Source organism: Pyrus communis, chromosome 16 (assembly GCF_041283825.1).
Source record: "Pyrus communis isolate YQ-2024b chromosome 16, ASM4128382v1, whole genome shotgun sequence".
Lineage (NCBI taxonomy): Eukaryota > Viridiplantae > Streptophyta > Magnoliopsida > Rosales > Rosaceae > Pyrus > Pyrus communis.
Genome location: NC_142580.1, coordinates 10,781,078 through 10,807,099, shown reverse-complemented (window position 1 = coordinate 10,807,099; position 26,022 = coordinate 10,781,078). Strand labels below are relative to the sequence as shown.

The 26,022-nt window shown below is 37.4% G+C and overlaps 4 protein-coding genes and 1 pseudogene across 9 annotated transcripts; 1 reads left to right on the top strand and 4 right to left on the bottom strand.

The window, feature by feature from the left end:
* Window positions 1-125: 125 nt before the first annotated feature.
* LOC148689955 (putative aspartic protease At2g35615) lies at window positions 126-7,326 on the bottom strand (annotated as a pseudogene).
* A 427-nt stretch (window positions 7,327-7,753) lies between these two features.
* LOC137731517 (uncharacterized) lies at window positions 7,754-11,537 on the bottom strand. Its single transcript, XM_068470639.2, has 11 exons — window positions 11,148-11,537; window positions 10,644-10,754; window positions 10,405-10,559; window positions 10,225-10,318; window positions 10,063-10,133; window positions 9,868-9,974; window positions 9,569-9,690; window positions 9,302-9,390; window positions 8,802-8,861; window positions 8,314-8,418; window positions 7,754-8,200 (listed from the first exon to the last, which is right to left on the bottom strand). The coding sequence occupies exons 1-11, from the start codon at window positions 11,317-11,319 to the stop codon at window positions 8,081-8,083; spliced, it is 1,206 nt and encodes a 401-aa protein (XP_068326740.2). The 5' UTR covers window positions 11,320-11,537; the 3' UTR covers window positions 7,754-8,080.
* A 1,055-nt stretch (window positions 11,538-12,592) lies between these two features.
* LOC137730976 (E3 ubiquitin-protein ligase MIEL1) lies at window positions 12,593-15,855 on the bottom strand. The gene is made up of 12 exons (XM_068470003.2): window positions 15,220-15,855; window positions 15,012-15,099; window positions 14,865-14,921; window positions 14,654-14,686; window positions 14,474-14,551; window positions 14,254-14,297; window positions 14,105-14,145; window positions 13,692-13,774; window positions 13,504-13,595; window positions 13,349-13,418; window positions 13,176-13,217; window positions 12,593-13,024 (listed from the first exon to the last, which is right to left on the bottom strand). The coding sequence occupies exons 1-12, from the start codon at window positions 15,267-15,269 to the stop codon at window positions 12,899-12,901; spliced, it is 804 nt and encodes a 267-aa protein (XP_068326104.1). The 5' UTR covers window positions 15,270-15,855; the 3' UTR covers window positions 12,593-12,898.
* A 3,660-nt stretch (window positions 15,856-19,515) lies between these two features.
* Window positions 19,516-20,794, top strand: LOC137731797 (uncharacterized). Its single transcript, XM_068471020.2, has 2 exons — window positions 19,516-20,245; window positions 20,379-20,794. The coding sequence occupies exons 1-2, from the start codon at window positions 19,666-19,668 to the stop codon at window positions 20,516-20,518; spliced, it is 720 nt and encodes a 239-aa protein (XP_068327121.2). The 5' UTR covers window positions 19,516-19,665; the 3' UTR covers window positions 20,519-20,794.
* A 590-nt stretch (window positions 20,795-21,384) lies between these two features.
* Window positions 21,385-25,593, bottom strand: LOC137731796 (lipase). 6 transcript variants are annotated; one of them, XM_068471015.2, is made up of 11 exons: window positions 25,383-25,593; window positions 25,226-25,306; window positions 24,341-24,420; window positions 23,991-24,056; window positions 23,865-23,912; window positions 23,714-23,781; window positions 23,423-23,495; window positions 23,185-23,346; window positions 22,624-22,818; window positions 22,037-22,125; window positions 21,385-21,846 (listed from the first exon to the last, which is right to left on the bottom strand). In XM_068471015.2, the coding sequence occupies exons 2-11, from the start codon at window positions 25,290-25,292 to the stop codon at window positions 21,633-21,635; spliced, it is 1,062 nt and encodes a 353-aa protein (XP_068327116.2). In that variant the 5' UTR covers window positions 25,293-25,306; window positions 25,383-25,593; the 3' UTR covers window positions 21,385-21,632. The 6 variants fall into 6 exon arrangements, with proteins under 6 accessions (XP_068327116.2, XP_068327118.2, XP_068327119.2 ...); XM_068471017.2 differs by having other exon boundaries at window positions 25,226-25,295; window positions 25,383-25,586; XM_068471018.2 differs by having other exon boundaries at window positions 25,226-25,295; window positions 25,411-25,553.
* Window positions 25,594-26,022: the final 429 nt, after the last annotated feature.

The following is a 26,022-nucleotide window of genomic DNA, read 5'->3' as shown; positions in this document are numbered from 1 at the left end:
CTGAAGAAACTTAAAGGGTATTTTGAATATCCCTGTTTTGGAATCAAAGAGCATGTTCAAGCTCCTGGCCATGGCTACACGGTTAACCTAGTCCCCCCTGCCATGTCGCGATCATCCAATCATTGTCAGAAGGCAGCGCAGTCAACGGGAGCTAACGAAACCATTCCTTGTTCAAGGTCATAACCAACAAAATTGTTCTGGTGATGAATGTTTCCAAGTGTGGACAGCTTTTCATTGGACCTTATAATTGCAGGGCACTAGAGTCCCCGTCTCTACTTCGATGCAAGTAGTTTGCTTCGCTAACATGCCTTGGAAAAGAAATGTCACATCTACTCCTGCAGAGTCCAAGTCCTCGAAACACAACTCGAACCATTGAGGACCTTTTCTTTGCGGCAATTTTATGGCTTCCCGTAGTGCCTTGACCAATGCATCCAATGTAAGATCAATACATGCGGAATAATTAAATCACAATACCAAATTAACCACTAACCTTGGTGTCAATGAACTAAGGGTTCTTCTACTCTCAACACAGACCGAATGCACTGCTACAATTAATGGGGCTTGATATCTTTTTGTGCGTAATTAGTGTGAGAGCAAGGGACCCTATTATATATCCTAAATGGTGGTGTTTGAGAAGGATACTTCCCATCATGTAATCCTTATCAAACTATCAAATTGATAACCCTTATCACCACGAAACCATACTATTCATATCAGTACTCATATCAGAATTACTTTAGCTATATATCAGTCCACATACATTCCTTAATAGCTTACAAGTATAGTAAATCCTAATCTCTTATGATCTCAATCCCTTAAGCACGTGTTAAATAAGTGAGCAGCTCTAACAAAGCTTACATTCTCCCACTAGAGCCAACACTTGTTTATCACAGTACCACCTAATAAGAAATCACACTTGAATGGCCATGAGAATTAGATTAACAAAGCCCCGATAACAAGTTTCTGTCATAAGTTAGCATTCATGAAGAACCCAAAATTACTGTCATGAAACCATCAAACACATGAAACTCCATCAAGACATGAAAAATAATACAAGATGCAAATACGAATGCTTCTATAATACACCTGCACTATGGTCCTCCCTCAAGACCAGTAAACTAGTCCACTTTATTGTCTCGTACTGACACCCTTAAGTTGCTTTTCTGTTACAACAATTCAAACAAATTGTCATCCAAATTACACTTTCATAATGTATCTATATCATAACTATAACACTGCAATTTCTTGGAAACCTTTGCAACTACCAGCGTATTACCTTATTAGTTAAGATGATTTAAACATAAGTACTTTAATGCATATTCCAAAAATACCTGAATCAACCAATGTCCAAGAACAAATGTCTTAAACATGATCAAAACTCCCACTGTTCTGCAGTACCAAAAACTTCCAGCACTTCCATCTTCCTTTCATGTTTCTTGAATATTGCCTTTGCAATGGCCTTGTTCAACGGATCTGCTATCATAGAACCTGTCTCCAAATAATTAATTTTAACCAAACCAATCATCACCTTTTCACGAGCAACAAGAAACTTATTCTCTGGGTTCCTTGTATTATTGTATCTCTCATTCTTCTCTGTGAAGAAAATCACTGCACTATTATCACAATAAAGCTGAATGAATCTTGAGATTGAGTCAACAATACGAAGACCAGTGATAAATTCTTGAACCAAACTACCTAATTCACAATTTCACAGCAAGACAAGTACTCAACCACCATTGTCGAAGAATGCAATGATGTCTTGCTTGGCACTGCTCTAAGAGACAGCTCCATTAGCCATCATAAACACATAGCTTGAAGTTGATTTCAAATCATCTGGGTAATCAGCGAAGTCTGCGTCATTGTATCCTTCTAAGACCAAGTTTTCAATCTTCTTATAAACCAGCATATGAGACTTAGTTTTCTACAGGTACCTTTGAACTCTTTTCCTAGCATTCCAGTGTGCTTCTCCTGCATCAGAATGGAATCTCCTTAAAAACCTGATGGTAAAAGATAGGTCTGGCATAGTACAAACCTGAGCATTCATTAAACTCCTTACTAATGAGGCGTAATGATTATCCTTCATCATTTCCTTTTCCAAATTATTTATGGGACATTGCTCTTTGCTTAGCTTAGCACTCTTCGATATAGGCATTTCAGTTGTGCCGCATGCTGACATGTTGAATCTCTTTAAAACTTTCTTAATGTAACTTCTTTGTGACAACCCTAACAATCCCTTTTTTTTCTCTCTCTCTTTTAATCTCGATGCCGATCACATAAAAGGGAATCAAACTATTTGTTGCCAATAATATGTCATCAACATTGAGTACCAAAATAATGAAGTTGCTCCCACTGACTTTCAAGTAAATGCAGGCATCATAAGGGTTTTCCACAAGGCCATGATCCTTAACAACACGATGGAACTTTAAATACCGCTGTCTCGACGCCTGTTTTAAACCATAGATTGGATTTTTTTCAATAAACAAACTAAATGCTCTCTCCCTTTCTCCTTCAAACTCTCTGGTTGTGTCGTGTATATGTGTGTGTATATATATATACACTTTCCTCCAAATCACAGTTTAAGAAAATCGTTTTTACATTCATTTGATGCAAAACAAGTCAAAATGTGCCACCATCGCCATGATTACTCTGAATGCATCTTTCGTTGGTACTAGACTAGAAGTTTCTTTATAATCGGTACCTTCTCTTTGAATGAATCCCTTGGCCACCAATCTGACCTTATGTCTCTTTATATTTCCCTTTTAGTCTCTCTTGGTCTTAAACACCCGTTTACAACCTTTCGGTTTTATGCCTTCTCATGGTTCCACTAGTTCCCATACTTTGTTTTTTTTCCATTGATGACAATTCAGACTCCATAGCTTCTAATTGTTTGCTTACTTTTGGACTCGAGATGGCTTGTTTGAAAGTCCCAGGATCATCGAACTCTGATAAATTAAAATCTAATTCTGCCAGATACACAAAATCTGATGAGAATGTTGACTTTCTTACCCTATTTGATTTCCTCAAAAGCGAAGGAGCATCACCGATTGCCAAAACTGGTTAGTTTAGTCAGTGGTTGCTGCCGTTAGCAGTGCTGCCTCCACGCGTGCTTTCTGATTTCCTGCGTGTTGTTCATCATTCAACAACACGCCAATTTCAGTGCCATGCTCCAGTCGGTTGTTATTGCCACTTAAAGCTGCCAACTCCATGAGTTTGCTGCTCACCAAGCAACAACACATTAGTTTGCTGCTCACCATGCAACAATTCATTAGTTTCAGTGCCATGCCCAAAATTACAATCATCATTACCTCCACTTAATTTCTTCCATTTGATTTGGAAGTTGAACCAAAGCTGCTGCAATCGGTGAATGTTTAAATCATTCTCCATTTGGCCATCTTCTTCAAATATAAAATTGTCAGTTCTTGTGCTTGCATGATCGTCCATCTCTAACTCCATAAGGAACTGGGTAGATTAGTCCTACAATCTTACTCCTTACCATGTCCATTAGGGTTCTATTTCTTCTCTCAGCCACTTCGTTTTGCTCGGGTGTACCAAGGGTGGTATATTGAGCTACAATTCTATGTTCTTGTAAAAATAAAGCAAAGGGTGGTATCTGCCAATTTGCATGTATCTTCCATAGTATAAATCTTGAAAACTTCTAAGGCTTTTGATTTTTCAGAAAATAAATAAATGTAATAGTAGCGTGAAAATCATCTATGAAGATTATGAAATATTTATTTTCTTCAATTGTTTGTGCGTGAAAAGAACCACAAATGTTTGTATGGATTATTTCTAAGAGTTGTTCGCTCCTAGTTGAACCCTCCTTTCTTTTATTTGTCATTTTTTCCTTGACACAATCAATACAAAATTCAAAATCGTTGAAATTCAATAGAGGCAAGATTTGGTTTTTAATCAAAACTTCCATTCTAGTTTTTGAAATATGACCAAGTCTCTTGTCCCAAAGATTTGAAGAGTTCTTTGGTCGTGTGGTTACTTTCTTAACATTGAAAATATTTTCAGTTTTATTTAAATGGAATTTGAACATACCATCACATAAAGAACCGGTGCATTAATGAGAAGAAATGTTAAAAAAAAAAAAATTGTTCAAGCCTTTATTATTCAAAGTAAAATAAAAAAACAAGCAAAACCAACTTCGAAATGAAACTAATTTCATTCTAATATAAGGTACATAAACCACGTTATCAATTTCTAAGCAAAAAACAAAATTTAATTTTAACCTTACAGTTCCTATTGCCATGACTTCAACTCTTCTTTCATTGCCAATTAAGACTTTTGACTTCATCCTTATTTGGTGTTCTCTTTATTATAAAGTCCTGCAATGAATTCGTTACATTAATAGAAGAGCCAAAGCCAAGCCACCAAGCACTGGTAGGCATATCAATCAAATTTGATTCAAAACAAGCAAAAAACATTTGAAAAACATTTTTACCTTTATTTGCCTCCTGTTTTGCAAGCCATGCATTGTACTTGGGACAATTTCTCTTCATATAGCCTGCCTTTTGGCAAAATAACATTTGAACACGGTAGAATTGTTAAGTTTGAAAGTCCTAGACATGGGAATGTTTCTAGCATTTTCTTTCCTGGCAACCTTGACCTATTGCTTTTGGTATGACCTTGAATATAGTTCACATACTCACTCTTTTCAATTATCTTCTTTTAATTCTCACTTCCTCCCCAATGCAAATCGAAATTCTCATTCACATCCCATTTGGCTTTGGCTTACAAAGCATTGAAAGCAACTTTCAACAGAGTATAGGATTCTGGGAGTGAATTCATGATTACATGTACCTCAAGATTTCTGAGTTTCCAAGCAATGTTGATGACTCTGAGAATATATTCACACACACTTCCTTCACCATCATACCTGATTGAAGTGAGTGAATTCATGAGATTGCCAGTTTCAGTTTTCTCGGACTCTTTGTACTTTTCCTCAATAGATTTCATGAACTCTTTTGCATTCGTTGCCTCTGGGAATCATCCACGAACATCAGTCATTGTTCGTTGATTATCATCAGCGAGATCCGATTCGATTTTTGCCACTTTTCATACTTTGATCTTTGGCTAGAAGTGCTCCCATTGACAGTCAACGGGGTTCCTCAATTCTCAATGCTAAATCCATATCCATGACACCTAGAACAATTTCCTAAGTCTTGTTTCCATTTTATAGTTGACACCAATGATGGTTCAACTGTGTTGAGTTTCATGGAACTAGGGTTCATGGCTGCAACTTGAAAAGTATTAATCTTTAATCCCCATTCTTTATATCATAGACTCGAGAACCTTTGGATTAACGAGTTATATGAAGGTTTTTCTTTAATCATAGCACCTTCACAGCCAACATATGTTTTTCTGTAGTCATTATTACAACCCTTTGTGGATTGCAAGAAGTAACTGTGTTCATACCTTGGATTGTAAAGTGCCATGCCACTTGAGATCAAAACATAGGCTACCGAACATCTTTAGATGATTAGTGACGATGCGTCAATCCTAGTGCCAATACTAATTTCGTATTCTTAATGAGAATCATATATATTGCACAAATAGATTTAGCTATCATATGCATACACTTATTCTCCCTGTATAATACGTAATTAGTCTTTAACCTGAAAATTAAAAAACAATTCTTTATGCTTTCCACTTAGGATTAATTGGTATGTGAAAGCTTTTTGATACCAAATGTAAGATCAATATATGCGGAATAAGTAAATCACAATACCAAATTAACCATTAACCTTGTGACGCCATTGCTGCAATGAACTAAGGGTTCTTCTACTCTCAACACAGACCGAATGCACTGCTACAATCAATGGGGCTTGATGTCTTTTTGTGCGTAATTAGTGTGAGAGCAGGGGACCCTATTATATATCCTAAATGGTGGTGTTTGATAAGGATACTTCCCATCATATAATCCTTATCAAACTATCAAACTGATAACCCTTATCACCATGAAACCATAATATTCATATCAGTATAATTATATCTACTCATATCAGAATTACCTTAGCTATATATCAGTCCACATACATTCCTTGATAGCTTACAAGTATAATCAATCCTAATCTCTTATGATCTCAATCCCTTAAGCACGTGTTAAACAAGTGAGCAGCTCTAACAAAGCTTACATCGAATGCTTCTTGCCAAAGCATTGTGTATGTTGTGCCGGAATCAATGATAGACCCGCCTTCACCGTCACTTGTCATGTTAAAAATCCCGTCAGGGAGAGGAACATTTTGATCACCGACGCTAATTCCATTGAGAGTCAGATGGTAGCCATCCTTTCTCTGTTGATCACATGGAGTTTGCCAGCAATAACTGCCTGTGATTGGTCCTTCGTTGTCCGGCGGCACCATGCAGTATGAGCACCTTTTTAATTCCTAGTTGATAAATGGAGGACAAACGCAACTGGTTCAATCTCAGAGCGCCTGTCTGGTAGCCGATAAATTCCGATGAAGTGTTGTAGTTAAAGATGAAGATGCCAAGTCCAACTGACCAACATCGACAGGGTTCCCGAAAGGATCTTCAAGCGCAAACTTCTCATGTGGAAGAGTTGCCCACGTTGAAGAACGATCAACATATTCTAGTCTGTAGGAGCAAGGTTGGCAAATATCATCCCCTACGCACGTTCTAATGCGCGCTAGAACCTCGCAAGGTTTGGAGACGGCTTTGCAGGGTTGAAGACGTTGGAATTTTCTGAGCATTTCACCCAAATGACTTAGCTTCCGGGGTCAACGAAGGCAGGCATTTGAGCAGGGGGAGTGCCAATCGAGAAAGCCACCATATACTCTCCTTGTTCGGGGAATAACCTAGATGACGTCTCACGATCTTGGTCTGAGGATGGAAGGGCGGTGGTGAGGGAGTGTATGCGATTGAGGTGCGCGAAAGAACGATAAGCAGCTGCTTGTGATCTAGGGCGGTCATGGAACGATTGTATGGTGGGGAGAGAGGTGAGTCGCGGTGGACCAGACGGACCGCAAAGCCATCAACGAAACTACCGCCGATGGCAGTTACGAATTGAGCAATGAAGATGATGCACAGGGAGAAGAAAATGCTGGGAAAGAGAGGCAGCAGCCATATTCCAACATACGAGATCGAATTGAGGAATGCTACGGGAATCTCTCAGTATCAAGGGTGTGCTACCATTTTTTGGCACAGAAAAAGTTATGGTTTCACCTATGAAAAATTAGCCATAAGAAGATGGAAGAAAAAGCTTCAAGGGTGTGAGTGAATAGAATAATAAAACACCCATGCCCAAGGTCCTGCCCGTGGAATTTTATGTAAGATGTACTCTACGTCCAGCTGCCTACGCATGTGGGCAATATTTTCGAGTTTATGCATGTGTGACCCACAATACAATGACGCATCAACAGCCAGATTTCACACACGGGCGCCAATGACTGGAACCAGCCAAATTCTAGCAGTCAGTACTCAGGCGTGAAAAACATGGGAAAGTATAATCTCCACGCCGTCCATCGGGAAGACTCATCGGCCATACGGTGGCCATCCAACAAATCATTATCAAAAGGAAAACCCATCCAAGTATGTACTTTGCAATCATCATCACCACAGAATGGAGTAAGAAGACTTTAAGTTAGATTCACGCACACTGAGTTCAGACCGAAGACGAGAAGAGAATCACTTTAAATTGGAAAACTGGGAGATGGTCCTCAGGTTTCTAAGATGTTCTAATAGCATGTTTAAATTCTGAAAATGTTACCAGAAGTTTCCAACTATCCTCTTGTTCAAATGATCTAGCTAGAATGCTAGAGAGAGTAAAATTAAACTATCAAAATATCCCTCCATATCACAAGACCAAAACCATGTTTCAACATGAAAACATTAGAAATGACACAAAAGCACTAGTATAGTCAAATCCAATCAAATGACTGACATAACAAAATTCGTTATAATCTAACGCACCATTGAGAAATCTGGGAGTGCCTTCGTAAGGAGGGTGGGTTATTGGGATGCTCATCAACCAAGGCAGAAAAACGTGGTTATCTCTCTTTTACAGGATACAAACGGCATGTGCAGCTTCAGATTTTCAGTCTCTACCCTCCGGAGTTCAATAAAGAATACCTTCTTTGGTGGTTAGGTCCTCAATGCTTGCGCTCACTTGTAAGCCCGTCTTTAATAGCGAACTAACCATTGTAGGGATATCAGCGATTAAAGATGTAGCTAATGCCTGGACACGGAAACAACCACGTAAGCTTGAGTTCTCAAAAAGACTATTGAACAAGCATAGCTGTATAGGTATCTAATTTTCTTTTTTCAAAAACAACTGCATAACTGGTATACCTTTCTGTCCTCTTTCTTCTGGTGCCTAATAACCTCTAAGGGCCACTCATTAACCAACTTTTCAAGCTCGACCACAACGCTAGACTTCTTTGTATCAGGTAAAATCTGGCATAGAGTAATCCCAATGGACTCAGCAAATAGGAAAACATAAAATAAGATCATATTGGAAACATGTTTGACCAAAATTTTTGTCCCCCTATAGCCAACAATGGAACTCAAACCTCATGAAAAACCAGTGTAGCAACCATTCCCTTTTTGTATGCCAAACATATATCAATGGGTGGACTGATAAAAGTTCAGTCCAGACTCCAGACATAATAAACGAATTAGCATTGCGACTTCATTCATTCAACAAAGATTTCTTAGTACTGTATAAATACGTTACAGTTCCACAAAAGACTCAAGATTTAAATTGGGTATGAAATCCTCGAAAGTTCTTTTCTGTCCCTATTATAAGTCTAAAGAATGAGTATACTAAGGAACCAAACCTGATTTAGAATTTGAATAACAGAAGCAGCTTCCTCGGGCTTACGCTCTAAGAGAAAACCCTGCAATGAATTTTAAAAAATAAAAATGAAAAAGCACAGGTTCAGTTGGCTGAAAACTTGAAACCAATCAAACAAAGCTCTAACTGGAGATGCTGAGGCAAAGCTACAACTTAAGTTCTCTTTATTTTATTTTATTTTCTTCTTAAGAGGAACAGTTTCGAACTTAAGGACCTTTTCAGTTTTCCAACATTGAAAAAGAAATACCACTCAGACCAAGAGCTACTTGGTTCTAGTTTCATAGAATCCATTTAGCCAGATATACAAGGACTGTGAATTAACTGGTTATAACCAGGTTTGGGGGTTCTCTTCCATTTATGGTAGTAGAATCCTCCATCTCCAGTCCATTGCTTAACTGGACCCATTTTAAGTCGTGTTAACAAATAGGTACAAACTTTTGTTTTTGTTCTTGTGTTTGTGTATGTAAGGTTCAAATTCAATACCTTAGCACATGAAAGTCCACTTGCAATAGTATGCTGCTTCATCGATTCAGATCTTAACTTCTCAGCTTTCCACAATGATTCAACATCTCCTGCAAACAAGAACGTAGAAATTCTTTAAATAATGAACAGGATACCAGAAAACAGGAAAATTTTCATATGAAGCAAAAGAAACCATAACCTAAAGTACTGGCATGACTGAGGATGACAATAGAAAAGGAATATTATTTGGGATTATAAAATATAAGAGGACTGTGATTTTGAAGAGACCTATTTTAGCAGCAAAATCCATCCATGAATCAAAAGCAGTTTGACGTAGCTTTACTCCAGCTTTGACAAACCTTTTTGAGTACTTTGACATCAGCTGCCAATTATCAGTATTGTAACAAATGCTGCAAATGGTCAACCCAAAACGGCTTTAAGATCATATTAAGAACAATTAAAAAGCCACAAAATAAAACCCTATAGAAAGCTATCAATTTTTATAATGATTATCTTATTTCTCACAACAATTGTTTTAAAAGAAAGAAGAGCATTACTGAGGCAGTCCTAGCTTATAACCTAGGTACCTGAAAACAATATCTGCTGTACCAGGTTGCAAGGGTAAGTCATTCCTCTTCAAAAGTTTCATTACTTCCACCATAAGTTTAGCATCATTGCGTTCTTTAGCATACAACTGCATCCAATTTACAGTAAGAATTTATTGCATACAAAGATGAAGTACAAGAGAAACCCAAACAGTCGAAGTGCAATTTCATTGGTACCAGTAAATGGTGCGCAGATCCGATGCTAGGATCCAATCCATACACGTTATGTTTCCACAAGGCCTTCTTTCCTGCAATGTAAGATACATGCATGGGTTTCTCAAAAGTGTAGACCTAGTAACAACTCTAACTTAAGGCCAAAAAATCAGATTAATAGCATACCAAAGTCAAGAGCTCCCACACGAACACATGCCTTAGTAACCTCTCGGCAGAGGTTGCAATTAAAGTCGGAATGGATGCGAAGATTTGACAGTCTCTGCAATCAGAACCAAATCATACAACTGCCAACAGAAACAAATTACACTTCACTCACAAGATGCAAGCGAAAATTTAGGAACTAACAAATCTTCGGAGGTTCTGCAAGATGTCAAATAGAAGCTTAATATCTTCTTCCTTTTTGCAATTTTCAATCAATGACCATAACCAAGCATTAGGGGGCATTGATCGTTTGATATTAACAGACTGCAGCATTTTATCATACAGCTCCTTCACAACCTCTGCACCCAACAAAGCAAAGCAGATATTACCAAATGGACTAAAACAACAATCCTAACCAACTCCAGCCAAAGCAAAGCTACAACCTGTGGAACCACCTTCGATGGTACTTGCGTCAGAAGAAAAGGGTGCTCTCAACGTCATCACTGCACACGTTGCATGTTGTTCCATCGGCAAAAGATGACAGCGGGTAATGCCTATAGAATTCAGCATCTCATCTTACGAAATTATCAATTTGATCATATAGAATTAGTTTGTTTGCTTCGTTCACTACTCTAAGAAAAATAACCCAACAAAACTCATTTCATAACTTGAGCTTTTCCGTTCTTTCCATTTCCTCAGGTTTCTTAGCAACCAAACAGAATTTATACTAATGCAAGAGAACCCAAATACAAAAAACAAACAAAAATTGTCAAAATGTAAAATTTTAATCCTCAGATTTTCTCAGTTCCGAAGAAAGGGTTCGTCTTTGCTTTTCCAGATATTTTCTTTGGCAACCGAATAGAACATAATGCACTAAAACTTCAATTAAAAACACAAAAGAATTGAAATTTTCAAGTGAGAATTAGATGAGCAAATTCTGAGGTTACCGGATAACAAGGCAGTTTGGGAAGAGCCGGCGCTGAGGTTCCGCCATTGGAGAGAAGTGAGTGGAGCTTCGACGACTCGGGCATCGGGGGAGAGAAATTGGTCGGCGGATTTGATAAAAATGGGAGATTTGAAAGCTCTGGAGAGCCTGCGAGTGTTGGAGATCACTTGCATGGCTTTGAAGGACCGAGTCCAGGCCGAGTTTGGGGCTCTGAGTGAAGCCGGCGAGTTTTCAGAGAGAGAGCTAAAGCCCAGACACTGACTGAACGATCAGGGTTTAAAGGGTAGAGGGACGAAGAGAGAGGAGCATGTATCTGTGCAACGGCGGTCCATAAATGTTTCTGTGGAGCTTCGCTCGTTGCTAATTGTTATGTATTATACACCCTAATTTTGATCAGGCTTTGTCAATTTCTTGCACTATCAAAATAACAGATTCCGGATTAATCCGTTGCGAGTCGGGTTGTTTTTTAATCATTCATAATAAATTGGGTTATTATTGGATCATCCATTCAGATATCGTTTGACAAATTTAAACATTAGAAATGATAAATTTTTGCACGATTCGTTAATTCGATACGAAACAATACAATATGTTAACGAATCGGATCATTATAGGATCACATGTTAAGAACCCGTTAAAGACGGGTGACACAACACAACTCATTAAGATAAAGGCCTAACGGATATGGTACAAACACAATAAAGACGATCCATTTGTCAAATCATCCAACATAAAAAGATGAAATTACGAAATTTCCAAATTTCATGGTGACAAAACAAAAAGAGAGAAGACTTGGAAAATGGTAAATTACAAATACATCCTCATAGATTTGGTATTTTTCGTAAGAATACTGTTATTCACACATATTTTTACTTTCCACACACCCTTGTTAATTTTTTGTCATTGATATTCTTCAATTCATTCAATCTGACAACCAAAAATTGAGATGGGTATTTGAGAAGTAAAAATGAGTGTCTAGATAACACTTCTCTTTTTATAATAGGCAAGGGGCTTTATGATGCAACAACATAAAATTTGAATACAAGTATAGGAAGCTGTTATTACTACTCAAAACAAAATCAAATGCGCTCCAATAAGAGAAACTTCCGTATCAATGTACTATTTGATCAGAATACTACAATAACGACGGACTCATTTTATGCAAGTTATTCTAGCGTGCTTCCCTCATTCATAAATAGTGACATTCCACTTCATACCCACACCCCTCTGGGAAGTTGCAGGAAATGAGTTAACCCATTAAGTGGGCTCTCTAACGTTGCAAAGATTGCATGCTAATAAAAACTTAATTGTTAACGCAACCTGTAGTTTAGTTTGTTAAGAACATTCACTCTTGTTCATGACGTCAGGGTCCGACTCCCGGTTCCTCAATATCGCTTGTATAAAAAATTTAATTGTTGCTACACACAGTAAGGCAATGTGAACAGATGAAAGCAAGATGGGCATGGTTATTATCATGTGGCAAATCTTTCGTTGGTCCATAAACCATTCCCTAGAATTACAGTATATATAATGTTTACATCAACCCAAGACTCATCCGGTCACCATCAACTGGGTTTTAACCAAATAAATTGGAAGAAGAAGAAGAAGAATTGCCGGGAAAAGGTTCGATGGACGCATTTCAACATTCCAATCATTTGAATCATAATGCAATGGTACAGAAACAATTGGAGGATTCCAATTTACGTTGTTCATTAACGGTACAAGCTTTCACTGCGCCTACCAGACTCGATATCATTGAGGAAGAACTGGAGGGGCAATCGTGCGTGTGTTGTATGAGTTGCAGTGGTTGCATTTCTGCCCAATTATGTGGAAGTAGACTTCGGTAGTGTCGTTGCAGTCATTGCAAAGGATCCATACCTGTGAATTAACATTGATTCTTAGACTTGTATGGATAAATGGTTCCAAATTCGTGACTCATGATGTTATATGGAAGTGGATATTCAGGATTTTACACCAGAGAGGCATTGTTTTCTATAGGTGGGCCTGAACATGGATAACAAGTACGCACCTTCTTATACCGGTAATCCTCAGGCATAACGGTTGCTTCTATCTGGCAGTGTGCAAATGTCAACTAATTAGTATGAAATCTTCATCGTTATCGCATAACTGAGATAACTAAAGGACCAACGCAAAATGTGAATTAACTGCAAAACACTTTGAACTTGAACTTGAGAAGCCTACCTCCTCGTCGATTCTCTTCCAGGTTCTGGACATGTCAATCACTGACTTGGAGCATATCGGACAACAATATCTGAATCATTTAACCAGTTTGAGTTAGGAATCAAGTAATCATCTTCTGACTTGTAAACTAATGAAATCAAAGTGATGCTGCTTACTTGTCACGCTTCATCATTTCATTGTAACATTCGCAGTGCATTGTGTGCCCGCATTTCATTACAGTAGTGTCCTTCAGAGAGTCAAAAAGAAACTACACAACACAATATGATAGAGTATGTACTGTTAGTTAGGGCATGACAAAGGTCCCCTACTATTGTATAACTACAATGGACACATCAACACAAACCTCGTAACAAATAGGGCAGTGATGCCGCATGGAGTTCTCCACACACAAGTGATTATCACGTAAGCCAATTGAATAGCAAGACCCTGAAAATATATAAAGCATCATTATATTCTGAACTCTTACCAGAATATTAATGTTACAAAGTAAAAATGAGAATCTGTCATAAAATCAGAACAGCGTCTGTCCGATGATTGGTAGTATGCAACCCAACAATGGATTTCCAAAACTTAAATTAGCACTCGACCTGGAAACACTATGATCCAAAAGACAGATCTGAGGAAATTAAACGGTGAATCTAAAAAGCAGAGACTTCATTTATCTAAAGAATAACTAACAGCAAGAAGTTCATTAACGAAGGGAAGTTTCCAACTTCAGAAACAATATTTGCATAATGAGTCTAAGTAAGCACATACCACATTTCTTGCAGTGATAGAATTTGTCACGACCGCCGATTCTGTTTTCGATATGAAAAGTCAGATAAAGAAATTCCTTAATGCCACGAAATTATATGACAAAAATCAACCGTGTAGCAAAAGAAAATAAATACTGAAATTGTACTAACCTGCAGATCCCACAATCATTACAATGAAATTGTTCTTTCGTGGTCTGCAACGCATAAAAAGAAAAGCTTACTTCGATGAGGAGCAACCCACCAACAAAAGATACAGATCACAGACCAACTACCAGATAAACCAATAAAGTCAAAAGAACAGACATTTAACTAAATTTGTTCGTCAAATTTCCGGGTCCGATAATTCAATCCGAGATTGAAGTTAACTTACATCATCATCATAGAATTTGCAAATGTCACAGAAGTATTCCCCCATACTGACGCCGCAGTTTGTACAAACTTTTGCAACCTAAAATCGACATAGATATTCAAGAGCATCAGAACCAAGACAACATTTTTCTTTGTTCTATCCTTTAATTTGGATTACAACCAACAAAGTAGGAAAACAAACCGGCTGCTCTGTGTCACAAACTGAACAGACAACCTGAAACAGCAACACAAATAAACACAATGAGCACACTCAGAAAAGTAAAGACACAAATTATAACCGCAGAGCCAGTTGGGCAGGCAGTGAGCCCGCCTCATTGCACCCGAGTTCGAATCCTCCTTTTCCAAAAAAGGACATAAATTACAAACAGAGAGTATAACATAACGTCACATACTTGTTTCACATCGTAGCGAACAAGCTCATGCCGATCAAAGGGGTTGCTCAACATGCTCTGAGAAAATCAAACATATATTACAGACCAATCACCAATGTCACGAATTGAAATATGAAATGCTTGTTCACAGTTAAACGTAACAAATACCGTGGCTTCGTTGTGACAATGGCGGCACGGATACATCTCGTTGCAGCACGGAGCTCGAATCTGGCATCTTCTTCTGTAATGCTTGCATCTGCAGAAACAAAAACCCAGACACAATAAGCCATAAAAACGAAACCCAATTCATATTTCTCGCAAGCGAACCAGAAATTCGAAGATGAGGAAGCAGGGGAAGGTCGAAATGGTGGTTTACCCGTAACCCATCTTCCCAAAATCAAGACGTTCATTGGCTGAGCCTTCCATGAGAGTTGGAGGAGGAATTGCAGAGGGGAAGGCTAAAGAATGAATGGAAGTTTCCCGATTTGGGAAGGATGGGTTGGCTCTGTTGGCTTGGCTCTCTTTGTCTCTTGATTCCTCGATTAGAAAGAGCCAGAGCCATCACGTAAAGGATCGCCTTTGCATTAAAATAGTCATTATTTTTCTTTTTCTTTCAAGGATTAAGCTGTAAAATAATGGGCAATAAGAGTTTTGGGAAAAAAGATCTAAACTTTTTTTTGTTCGTTTTGAGAGTTGCCATGGTTGCATTTGCTGCTACCCACTTGGACAGACAGATGGGGAGAGAGAGAGAGAGAGAGAGAGAGAGAGAGAGAGAGAGAGAGAGGATAAGGTGGGGTTGGCAGTGGCTGGTGGACGTTGATAGAGAAAAGGACAGGCGCCGTTAGATGAGCGAATCGGATTGGAGAGAATGAGAGGCAGACTGACCAAAACAATCAATCTTGTTTTCCGGTGGGCATTTTAACAAACACCTGCTGGGCATAATTGTTAATTACATCATCACTTTCTCCCTCTTCCCCTTTTTCATGGAGAAGGGGAATGAACCCCCTTGAATGAAGAAATCAGAACGGAAATTCAGGCAACTTTCTTTTTATTTTCTTTTTTCGAGTTTGTCTCTTGTAGTCCAGTTTATTAAGTAATTCGGTTTTAGTATCTGATTATTGAAGATAACGCTTTACTATAATGAAGAAAAGCAATCGTGTACATGCATTCTGGTGCATGTTTGATTCACATTAATTTTGCTCCTTTCGTAACAACTAATTATTTACTGCAGAAAGTTAGAAACGCTATCACACTACTCAGTAGTCCAAACTATTGATTTTTTATTTTTTTTATCTAAACGTTCACTACTGGCCTAAAATTTAATAACAGAAAAGCAGTTAAGATTCCTCGCTATCACTTGCTTCATGCATTCGCAAGAAACAAACTAAAACTTAAGTAAACGGGATTTTAAATTCACATCATTTTCGTTGAATAGAACTCACATTTATATTTCTTAAAAATACTTATGAGATTGTATTTCTACATCTCAAATCCACATCTCTCCATTGAAGATGTTTTTGAATATTGATTTATGAGACTTTCTAATAAGAACCCGCGTGTATAGCATAACCGGGATCCTTGGCCTCCGAATTTTGTTTATTGAATTGTTGATCATACTGGTGCATGTTATACACAGAAACATAATAGAATTTACGGTGCTCGATTGCAAAGTTTACAAAGACATTATAAGAGACCAAAAATTGGAGAAGAATAATATTTGATAACAGAAAAAGCACTCTCAGTCTCACTAGCTTTAATATAGACGCAAGCTATGAGTAGCTTTTCTCCCATGTCTGTTTGTCTCTCTCACGCTACTTGATAAAACTTTGTATCCCCAACACTTTTCTTATCCAATTCAATTCATACGACTCTAGTCAAGATCTTGTGGGACAATATTGCCGATCTTGCTCCATACTTCGAACAATAATTCACAACCACTGAAGAAACTTTATCAAGTTACTATTGACATTACAAAAACGTCATCGTATATTTTATTAGTGAAATAAATAAGAGAGGAAGTGTGCATGATGAATTCTTAATCAATGTTTGAAAGTTTGTTTGATTATGAAAAATTAAAACGTAAAATTTTGAGAACTTATTCATCTTGTTTAAATTAAAATACTTATAATTTATCATTATTGTTTGTGGTTGATACAAATAAATTTCATAATACATTAACGATTAAAAATCACTCCACATGCACTAGCACAACTCAATATGTCATTAATCGGTTATTCATAACACTAAATTTCACGAGGTAAAATCCACATTCCTTTTTTATTAAGCTAAAATTGTCATGAATTTGAGATTAACTGCCTCTACTGTATGTTCATTATTTAAAACAAAATATGAGGTGGAGATGGCATGACGTCACATGCATCTAGAGATTTATGGGAAATTTTTTTTTTTATGGTAGAGATTTATGGGAAATTGAAACTGCTTCTTTCTTGTTCATTTCCAAGTTGTAGAGAGTTGGCCTAGTTGTTTATGCAATTTTTTTATTATGATTAGAATACGAATGGTATATTATGTGTTTTTATATAACTTATGAAAATTTTTAATATTTAAGTTATTAATTTTTTAACCCACATATCTTATTAGTTGTACATTAATATATAGTATCTCATCCCGTATCACAATCACACTGAAAAATTTCTCATCTATTTGATCTTGTTTATTGATGATATTGAGCCATTTGGGGGTCTGTGCAATGGATGTTATTGAAACCTGAGATACATACAACGTTCAAGTGGGACTTCTCAATTTTTGTTGGTGTTCTTCCCTCATGTCTGCCATAACGGTCCCCAAAAAAATTTGTAACTCTCTTCAAATATGTGGAGGTGAGATTTTTCTGTATTCGGAAATACAAGTTGATATGTCACGTGTTATAATATAATAGAGAAGAATAATGTTAGGTGAAGTAACTTTTAAGATCACATTTGCAAACCATGCAATATGTCGCTAATAGGAAATAAGCATAATTAATTCCTAAGTAATAATTCAATCATCAACAACAATGAAACATGGTTTACAAAATATGGTTTAAGTAGATGGTCTCCCTAGCATTACTCAGATAGAGGAATAGTATAATTTTCAGTGTCTCCCTAGTTTTATTCTAACACGCGGTATACTGTTTTGTGTTTCAATTACACCAAAAAAGCTCTCATACGGAAAAGGGAACTGAGAAGTAATAGAGGATTTTAAGTATGTGGAGTGTATAACACACACTAAAATTTGTAATCGTAGAATTTTTATTCATTAGATCCTCGATCGCACATTTAACTGCTCGTTCCTCTGATGTGTGTCATACGCCGAAGCATGATAGGACTTCGATGAGAGTGATTTTCTCATGGTCTCACTTCAAATATATCCTTGTATAGTATCTGGCCAAAATGTGTGCTTGTGAATCCTGGGCTTGTTTTGGATTGTGTATTTCCCTCTGCAGTTATGATTCTAAACCTTTGGTCTAACATGAACGCATTCAAACTACCAAACAATCTTGTTTTGTTATTTGGTTTTTCAGTTTTCTTCTTCTTTCTTCCTATTTTTCCAGTTGATTTGCTCTTCTGTATATTCCGCGGCTAAGAAATGTAAAACATGTATTACAGAATTCAACTCATCCCAAAAACCTTTTACTTAGAGGTGGGACGGTTCGGTTGAATAAGTTTTACCTTTAAACTGCAACCGAACCAGCTAACTTCCAGTGGTACGATGCGGTTCAATTTCAACTAAAACCAGTGGAGAAACCAATTTTCCAGTGTTTCCAGTGTTTCATGCTCTCTAAGTTATATGTTTTGGTTCGCTTCAATTCAGGATTACACTCTTTTATTTTAAAATTGAACGAAATTATTCAGATTTGCTTGATTTAGTCGGTTTTTTCCTTGTATCCCATCTTTATTTTTTATCTGTAATTTTTCCACCTTGTGGAATCAGATGCAAATTTCTATAAAGCAGAGGAAGCTTGGGGATCCAATCGGTGAAACACTACTTGGAAAAACAGTCACTCGCTCTTCAGGTACATTAACCTTCTTCAGGTGGATAAATGCCAATGTTTGTGGAGTGTCCATCTTCTATATCCCATTCTTCATTTTTATCCCATCTTCGTTCCATCGTGGCTTAAGGTTTGCCATTCCAGATTTCTTTTTTCTGGGCAAAGCCAGTTTAATTATAGGTTTTCAAAAAAAAAAAATGCGAAAAAAAACCGACCAAAACCAATCCAAACTGAAAAAAAAAACTAAACCGAAAAAACCCAAAGAAGACCAAACTGAACAATAATTTCAGTTTGATTTTCGATTTTCGAAAACAACGGAGCTGAATGAACCAAACCCAACCCTAACAAAAAGTTTTGAATGCATGCATCAACTTTGCCAAACTAAATGTTCCCTAATTACTAACCTATAGCTAACGGACTTTTTAAATATATGAATTTATTCGATGAAAATACATTATTAGTAAATGTTGAAAAGTTAAAAAAGGAATGTGAATTTGCTTATATGCAAGTACAATACACCAAGCAACATTGACGTGTTAATAATGATGAGCTGCCAAGACATAAAATCCATCTCCACCTTCGAAACACAACGAATAAAACGGTTCTATATAAGCTACGTACATACCTGCATGCCACCAAATTACACCCATGCAAACCACAGCTCCAACACAAACAGATAACAAAATCAAACACAAAAAAAGCTTCCATTTCTCACATCTCTCTCTTCCTCGTATTATTAAAGGGAGCTCGAGCATTAATTCTTCTGTCTCGGTCTCTCCTCTGCCCAATCTCTACATCTTTGAGACCTCACACCACACAAAATATTGAAAAATGGGTTGCGGGGAATCAAAGTTGGCGGTTGCCACCAGCAACACCGTCCTCCGCCGCAAGAAATCTAGCGTTGCCGATCCTTCCAAGAAGAGCAAGGACATAGAAACCGTCCTAGAAAACAAGGACAATGCAGCGAACTCAACGGTGCAACAACAACAACATGACCAACAAGAAGAACAAGTCAAGGAGGACAATGCGGTTGCCAATAACGTTGGTGGTGGTGAGGCGTCTGCCGTGGGTGATGATGTGAATGTGAAAGACATAAAAGTAACTAACAAGGACGGAGAAGATGATGGTAAGGAAGTATTGGAAAAAGGTAACAAAGAAGAGCATGACGAGGCGGCGGAGAGATTGATTTCGCATGGTTCTCCGAATCGTTTCTTTTCGTCGAGGAAATTGGATGAGGAGGGAATTGATGGGATTATTTCTGAGGGACGATCGGGGACATCAGATTATTACACTCCACGCCATGGAAGTAAGGGAAGCTTCTTCAAGGTAGATGATGATATTGCAGAGGATGACAACGAATTGGATCTGCCTGCAGAAACAGAAGCTCTAGTAGCTGAGCCACAAAAAAGGGGTTTGTAAACCACAATGTTAAATCGTTTAATTACAACATTAACGTAAAACTATGTTGATCACATTGCAAGATTGCATGCATGCATGATAACCGTCTAACGTATTGCTGCTGATTTAATTTGGTTATTGTGTAGGTACAGAAGAGCCCGTAAAGAAACCGGAGGAGAGTTTGGTGAAGGAAACAGAAGCAGTAGTTACAACCACTGTTGAAGCCAAAGTGGCTGAAGCCGCCGAACCTAAAGCTTCAATCCCTGCTGAAGAAGCGAAGAATTAATCTGAAACTAGAAGTACACGAGTGCAGGAACAATATGTGGGCGATTCACCAGCCAAGGATGAGAAGACAAGCTAAGTGCGAAGGGCAATTAAATTAGGAAAGCTAAAGCTTCTCACTTGGATTCTGTGTTTGTAATTGATCAATCACCTACTTTTTATTGGTTTTCTACTCCTGTCCTACAAAGTTGGTCTTGCTATTCATATAACATGTAATTTGGACAGAGAATATGTAGCAGTACTGCGTGTTGAAATCTTGGAATTGCTTTCTGTTTCAAAATTTGTCCAGTTTCGCTTTTATAGACCAAATTCAAACACTCAATGTTAATGTATTAAGTAGACGTGGATTAGACTAGTTAGCCTTTGTCAGTATGTCAAACGACCTTGTATCGTCAGGGAAGAACATTATGGAACTGCACAAGGGGTTAAAAGAAACTTTACAACGTTAGAAAGAACTTCAAGACATTATAGTGTCCTTGCATCTACTTGAAATTTGCCACTATATAAATTAGATTAGTTTAAAATATCGTCTTACAGTAAAAATGATGAAGAAAATTTGACAAGAAGGCGTTTTATGTTGGTTTCCTATGCTTGAACCAGAAATGACATTTGAATTTTGGACCACCTTACTTGGTTACACGAGTTATAAGGGATGAAGATGTAGTGTCAATGTGTCAGTGTAATCAAATTAAAGCACAGTACCAGCTTGGTAGGTTAATTGATCAAACCCACTGGAAATGATATGGAAATGTAGTGTCATTGTGCAGCGCCACATCAATGTGGTCTCGTTTCGATAAAACCCGGTTGCACCTAAGATTTTTCCTGAGTTGACAACTGAGTTTTACAGGTGAGCCCAAAGATACACAAGTGTTTGAAGATGAACACATTATATTTACACAAGTAACACAATGTCAGCATTCATATCCCAATTAGAATGAAGATGAACACATTTATATATACACAAGTCATCCGCAGCCCCATCCCAACCCACGATATTCATCAGCTATGGCTTCTGAAAAGCAAGAGCTTTTAGGCATACAACGAAACAGCTTTTCCAGGACATACACCTACAACTGACCTCTCTCAGATTTCTTCCAAGGGAAAACATGACTGATACTCTACAGAGGTTTTGCCCCAGTATCTGGCGATGCATTCAACTTGAGAACAGAAGTTGCAGGATCTCTGGACAATACAAAATTTCCTCCTAGATCTGTTCTGCTGTACCCTTCTACACTAGTACCCATCACAATTCTGCACCGTCTCCATGTCTTGGCCATTAATTCAATGCCATAATAAACTAAATGGTCCGAAATGCTGTTCCCACTCACTGACCTGCACAAAAACGTCTCAAAAACTTATATCATATTTTTGTAATCAGGTTATTCTTTTCGACTTCATTATTTTATTAATATTCTAACCATAGAAGACTGCACTAGCGAGCTGTTATGTGTCGGAACATGATGAAAGAAAGGAACTGAGGAGACAACTACCAATGATATCACAACGTAAAAAACTAGATTACCTGCTGCACGTTGGGTCCTCGCCTGAATCATCACAGATTTTCTCAACTTCGTAAACAAGACTTTCAACTCCAATGTTATAAAGCCACACCTAGAATCAGAATAAGACTCTCAATGGTCTAAAGAGAAAGGAACTTCCAAAAAAAAGGTCATAAATGTACGAAGTTATGATTCAAGTGCCTTGTGCAAGTGTATATCAACAGTCCTATTCATTAATATTCATCCACCTATTCAAAATATGACCAGAAATTGTAAGTCAGATATCATATTCTCATCAATTACAAATATTTCACATAATCTTAAGCTATTCACAAATAATTGGTTGTATATAAAGAGCATAAAATATTGAAAACTTAGCCACAAACAGACATTTTACAAGAAACTACTTAATCAGTTTATTTTCTGATTGATCTTAAAGGCTTCAAAGTGAATGTGTAACTAATCCACCTATGTGGGCTAAAAAACATAAAATACTGAAAATTTGGTCACAAATAGATTTACTAGAAGAAACTACTTAATCGGTTTATTTTCTAATAGATCTTAAAGGCTTCAAAGTCAAGGCATCCAGCAATGTCAGCTAAGGGAATACCTCTCGTGGAAAGTGGTGGTATGTCTTCTGAGGAAAATAAGTATAGTATGGAGGCAAATGAGGCACCATGTCATGTGAATTTGTTACTCGTATAGTGTTTGGTACAAGTGTGCTATAGTATGATGCAAATGCTGCATTACCGATACGAGGTTGTCCAAATGTCATAACCTGAACATCTTTCTCTTTTTGATTGACCTGGGAATTCAAGGAAAAACATCCAATGTAACAGGTTTGAAGAACAATTCCAGAATAGACTACAATTTCAGCAAGCAGTGAATGCAATTAAACTAATTCAAATACCCTTCTGGAATAAGTTCAATCTTTTATGCCATTCAAGAAATGTTGCCGATATACTAACATATCTTGATCAGTTAAAATCAAAGGAAAAAAATCAGTCAAATTGCAATTGGCAATAACTAAGTTTTTATAGCACGTAAGTCAGGCTCTGACAAGATAAGGTATACTGAAGACAGAAACAAGATGAATCGTGGTGCAAGAAAAACTCAAACAGATCTTGCAAAATGAAACATGCAAAATGGAGACCGGCCTAATTATGATTACCCTTAGATCAAGAGCACAAAATGAAGCCATTGCCCCTCCCATTGAATGTCCTGTAACTATGATGCCAATATCTCCATAATATTCCTTGGCTCTTTCCACAGCATTTAGAATTCCAGGGCGTATGGTTGTGTTGTGGTAAGCATTATAAAACCCATGGTGCACCTAAAACAGAAAAAGAATGAGAACTGATACTATATATTCCAGCAAGCAACAAAGTAGAGAAACTTTACTGCAATACCATTGAATCAGGCATGCCAGGATAATCTAGATCAAGTTGTTTCCAAAATAAGTCTTCAATCCAATTCTGTATGCTGTACATATAAAGAAGATCCATTAATCAACAAATTCTGGTAAAAGGGCAAATCAGATTGCCCATAGAGATACATATAATTATATTTAAAGGAAAAGCAACACATGTACTTATTCATTGTATTTTTCAATTTTCCCTTCACCTATGCCATAGTTTGGGCTCAAATAAATAATTCAGCAGAAACTTTAATCGAGAATGATAAGAACGTTAGCCCCGCACCTGTGTTCCTGAGTCCCCCTAAATGCAATTATAATAGCATTCGGGTCTTGTGCCACTCCAACAAAAGCCTGAACAAAGTTGACAATGTCATACAGAGGCAGCAAAGAAATAACCTTAACACATAAAACCAGGCTGAACTATGAAATCGCACCTGTAAGCAATGCTGGACGTCAACAATAATCTCTATCATTTCAAATCCCTGTCCCATTGAAAGGAGAAATAAGGCCAACAATTTTCAAGCATAAGAACTTCAAATTAATCAGATAAGTCTCAGTACCTTAATCAAACCATTACAGCACGAGCATGTCCAAGTAAACAGCTCCGACAAATCAGACACATATACCTACAAAAGCAGAAATTTGATTTCAATTGTGACGGACCTTATAGCAGGTACATACTAATAGTTCAAATCTTGACATATAATCCAGAAAATCTCCATAGTTTGGTTTCCACTTTATCTAGACAGATTTAAATACTCCCCAAAAACAACCTTTTTCTATGTCACAATTACAACATACCACGACTAACAAAGCATATGGTAAAGATTTGCAAGAGAAATGGTGAGGCTAGATGTTTCCAATAAATCCCCATAAATGGTGACACAAGCAAATAACTGATGAAACTTACCGTAGAAGCATACCGCACTAGTATAGTGGCAAGCGTGTGATTGTATATGGGGCCATGATCCTTGTGCTTAATCTTCAGTTCTGCATTTGTAAGAAGAAATTACTCCCTGTTAAAATGGGTCCGAAAAGTTCAACACAACCAAATTCTGATTCCAACTATTTTGATCTATAATTCCGCACACCCCAACAAGGCAAAAACAAAACCGAAGTAAAAATACACAAAGAATCCGCAATATACAACCACTTTATAATCGTATGGTTCGCATCACGTATTTCCTTCTCCAAAGTGAATATAGAACCTCTTTAGTTTAGTCCCTAACAGACTGATACCAAATCATCCTTTGATAAACTATGATAAGGTAAAACCAACAAATACCACATTGTTGCAAATGCTATCATAGACCAGTTTGGAAATACATTTCTAGAAAGCACTTCAATTCATAAGCGATTGTGCTAGAAGTGCTTTTATTAGAGGCATTTAGGAAAAATTTATACAAATCCAAGTGCTTCACCACTCCACGAAGCACTGTCACTTTTAAACCGCGAAGCACTTTTAACTTTTCTTACCAAACCTCGTCAGAAGCGTTTTTGGTTTGCTTGGCTATTCTAAAACACTTCTAAAATAGAATAATGACTCGGAGCTCGTTTGGAACCCTAAATCATTTTCTCTCAAAGCGCCTTCAATCATTTTAAATATACTTCCAAACGAGCCCTTGAATGACCCATTGAGTCTCCTGAATTAATTCTTCAGCAACCATCAATTTCCCTTCAACCAAATTACAATTTCTATATATACAACAAAAAAGTCTCTAATCAACCGCTATGAACTTAAAATTTAATTAAACATAAAAGATAAAACTTTTGATGCAAAAATTGAAAATTTTACCTCTTCCAGCGGAAAAAACAAACATGCACGTTAATATTAAGAATACCAACCATCTCCTTTTCTCCATGCCCTGACCAAAAACTAGCAGAAATAAACAATTTAGGGCACAATTCAGCAATAATTAGTTGCAAGCAATCAGAAAATTAGAGAAACCGACCACCGTCACGACGTCCCACTCCACTCACCCCAACCCGGCGGCGGCTTCGGAGCTCCGAAGACTGTCGGATTGAAGCGGATTTTGCGACCGTGCAATCTTGGTAATGATCCGCAACGCACCGTTTAGGAGCTGTTGCTGTGGTGGTTGCCAACGTGGTAAGACTGTGGAGGAAGACCCAAGAAAGGAGTTAAGAAGGCGAAAAATAAATAAATAAATAACTGAAAGAGAGAGGAAGAATGAGGAATGCAAGCTTGTTTGTTTATTGTATACTTCCTAAAATACCCTTATTTTCGCTGTTTATCAACCGTCGATCTTTGCCTCTACGTGTTTTGTAGGGCCATTATTGGAGGGTAATCACGGTAAGTTGCCGGTGTTTAAAGCGTGTGGAATTGCACGTGCTGATGTGTATATTATTATTTCGGATTAGGATTGGGTTTGGATGACAGGAATTTTGCCTCCGTACTGTTCCTCTACGCTATCAATTTGTTCTTCATTTTCCCCTAACTAGTTATTTTCTTAGAGCCACTTGCTATTCCTTTTCACGTGTACTTGAAGGTTTTATATTTGATTTTTGCCGAAGATGAATTTGAATTATATTATTGCTAGCCTATTATGAGTACACATCCCCCATCTTAGTATA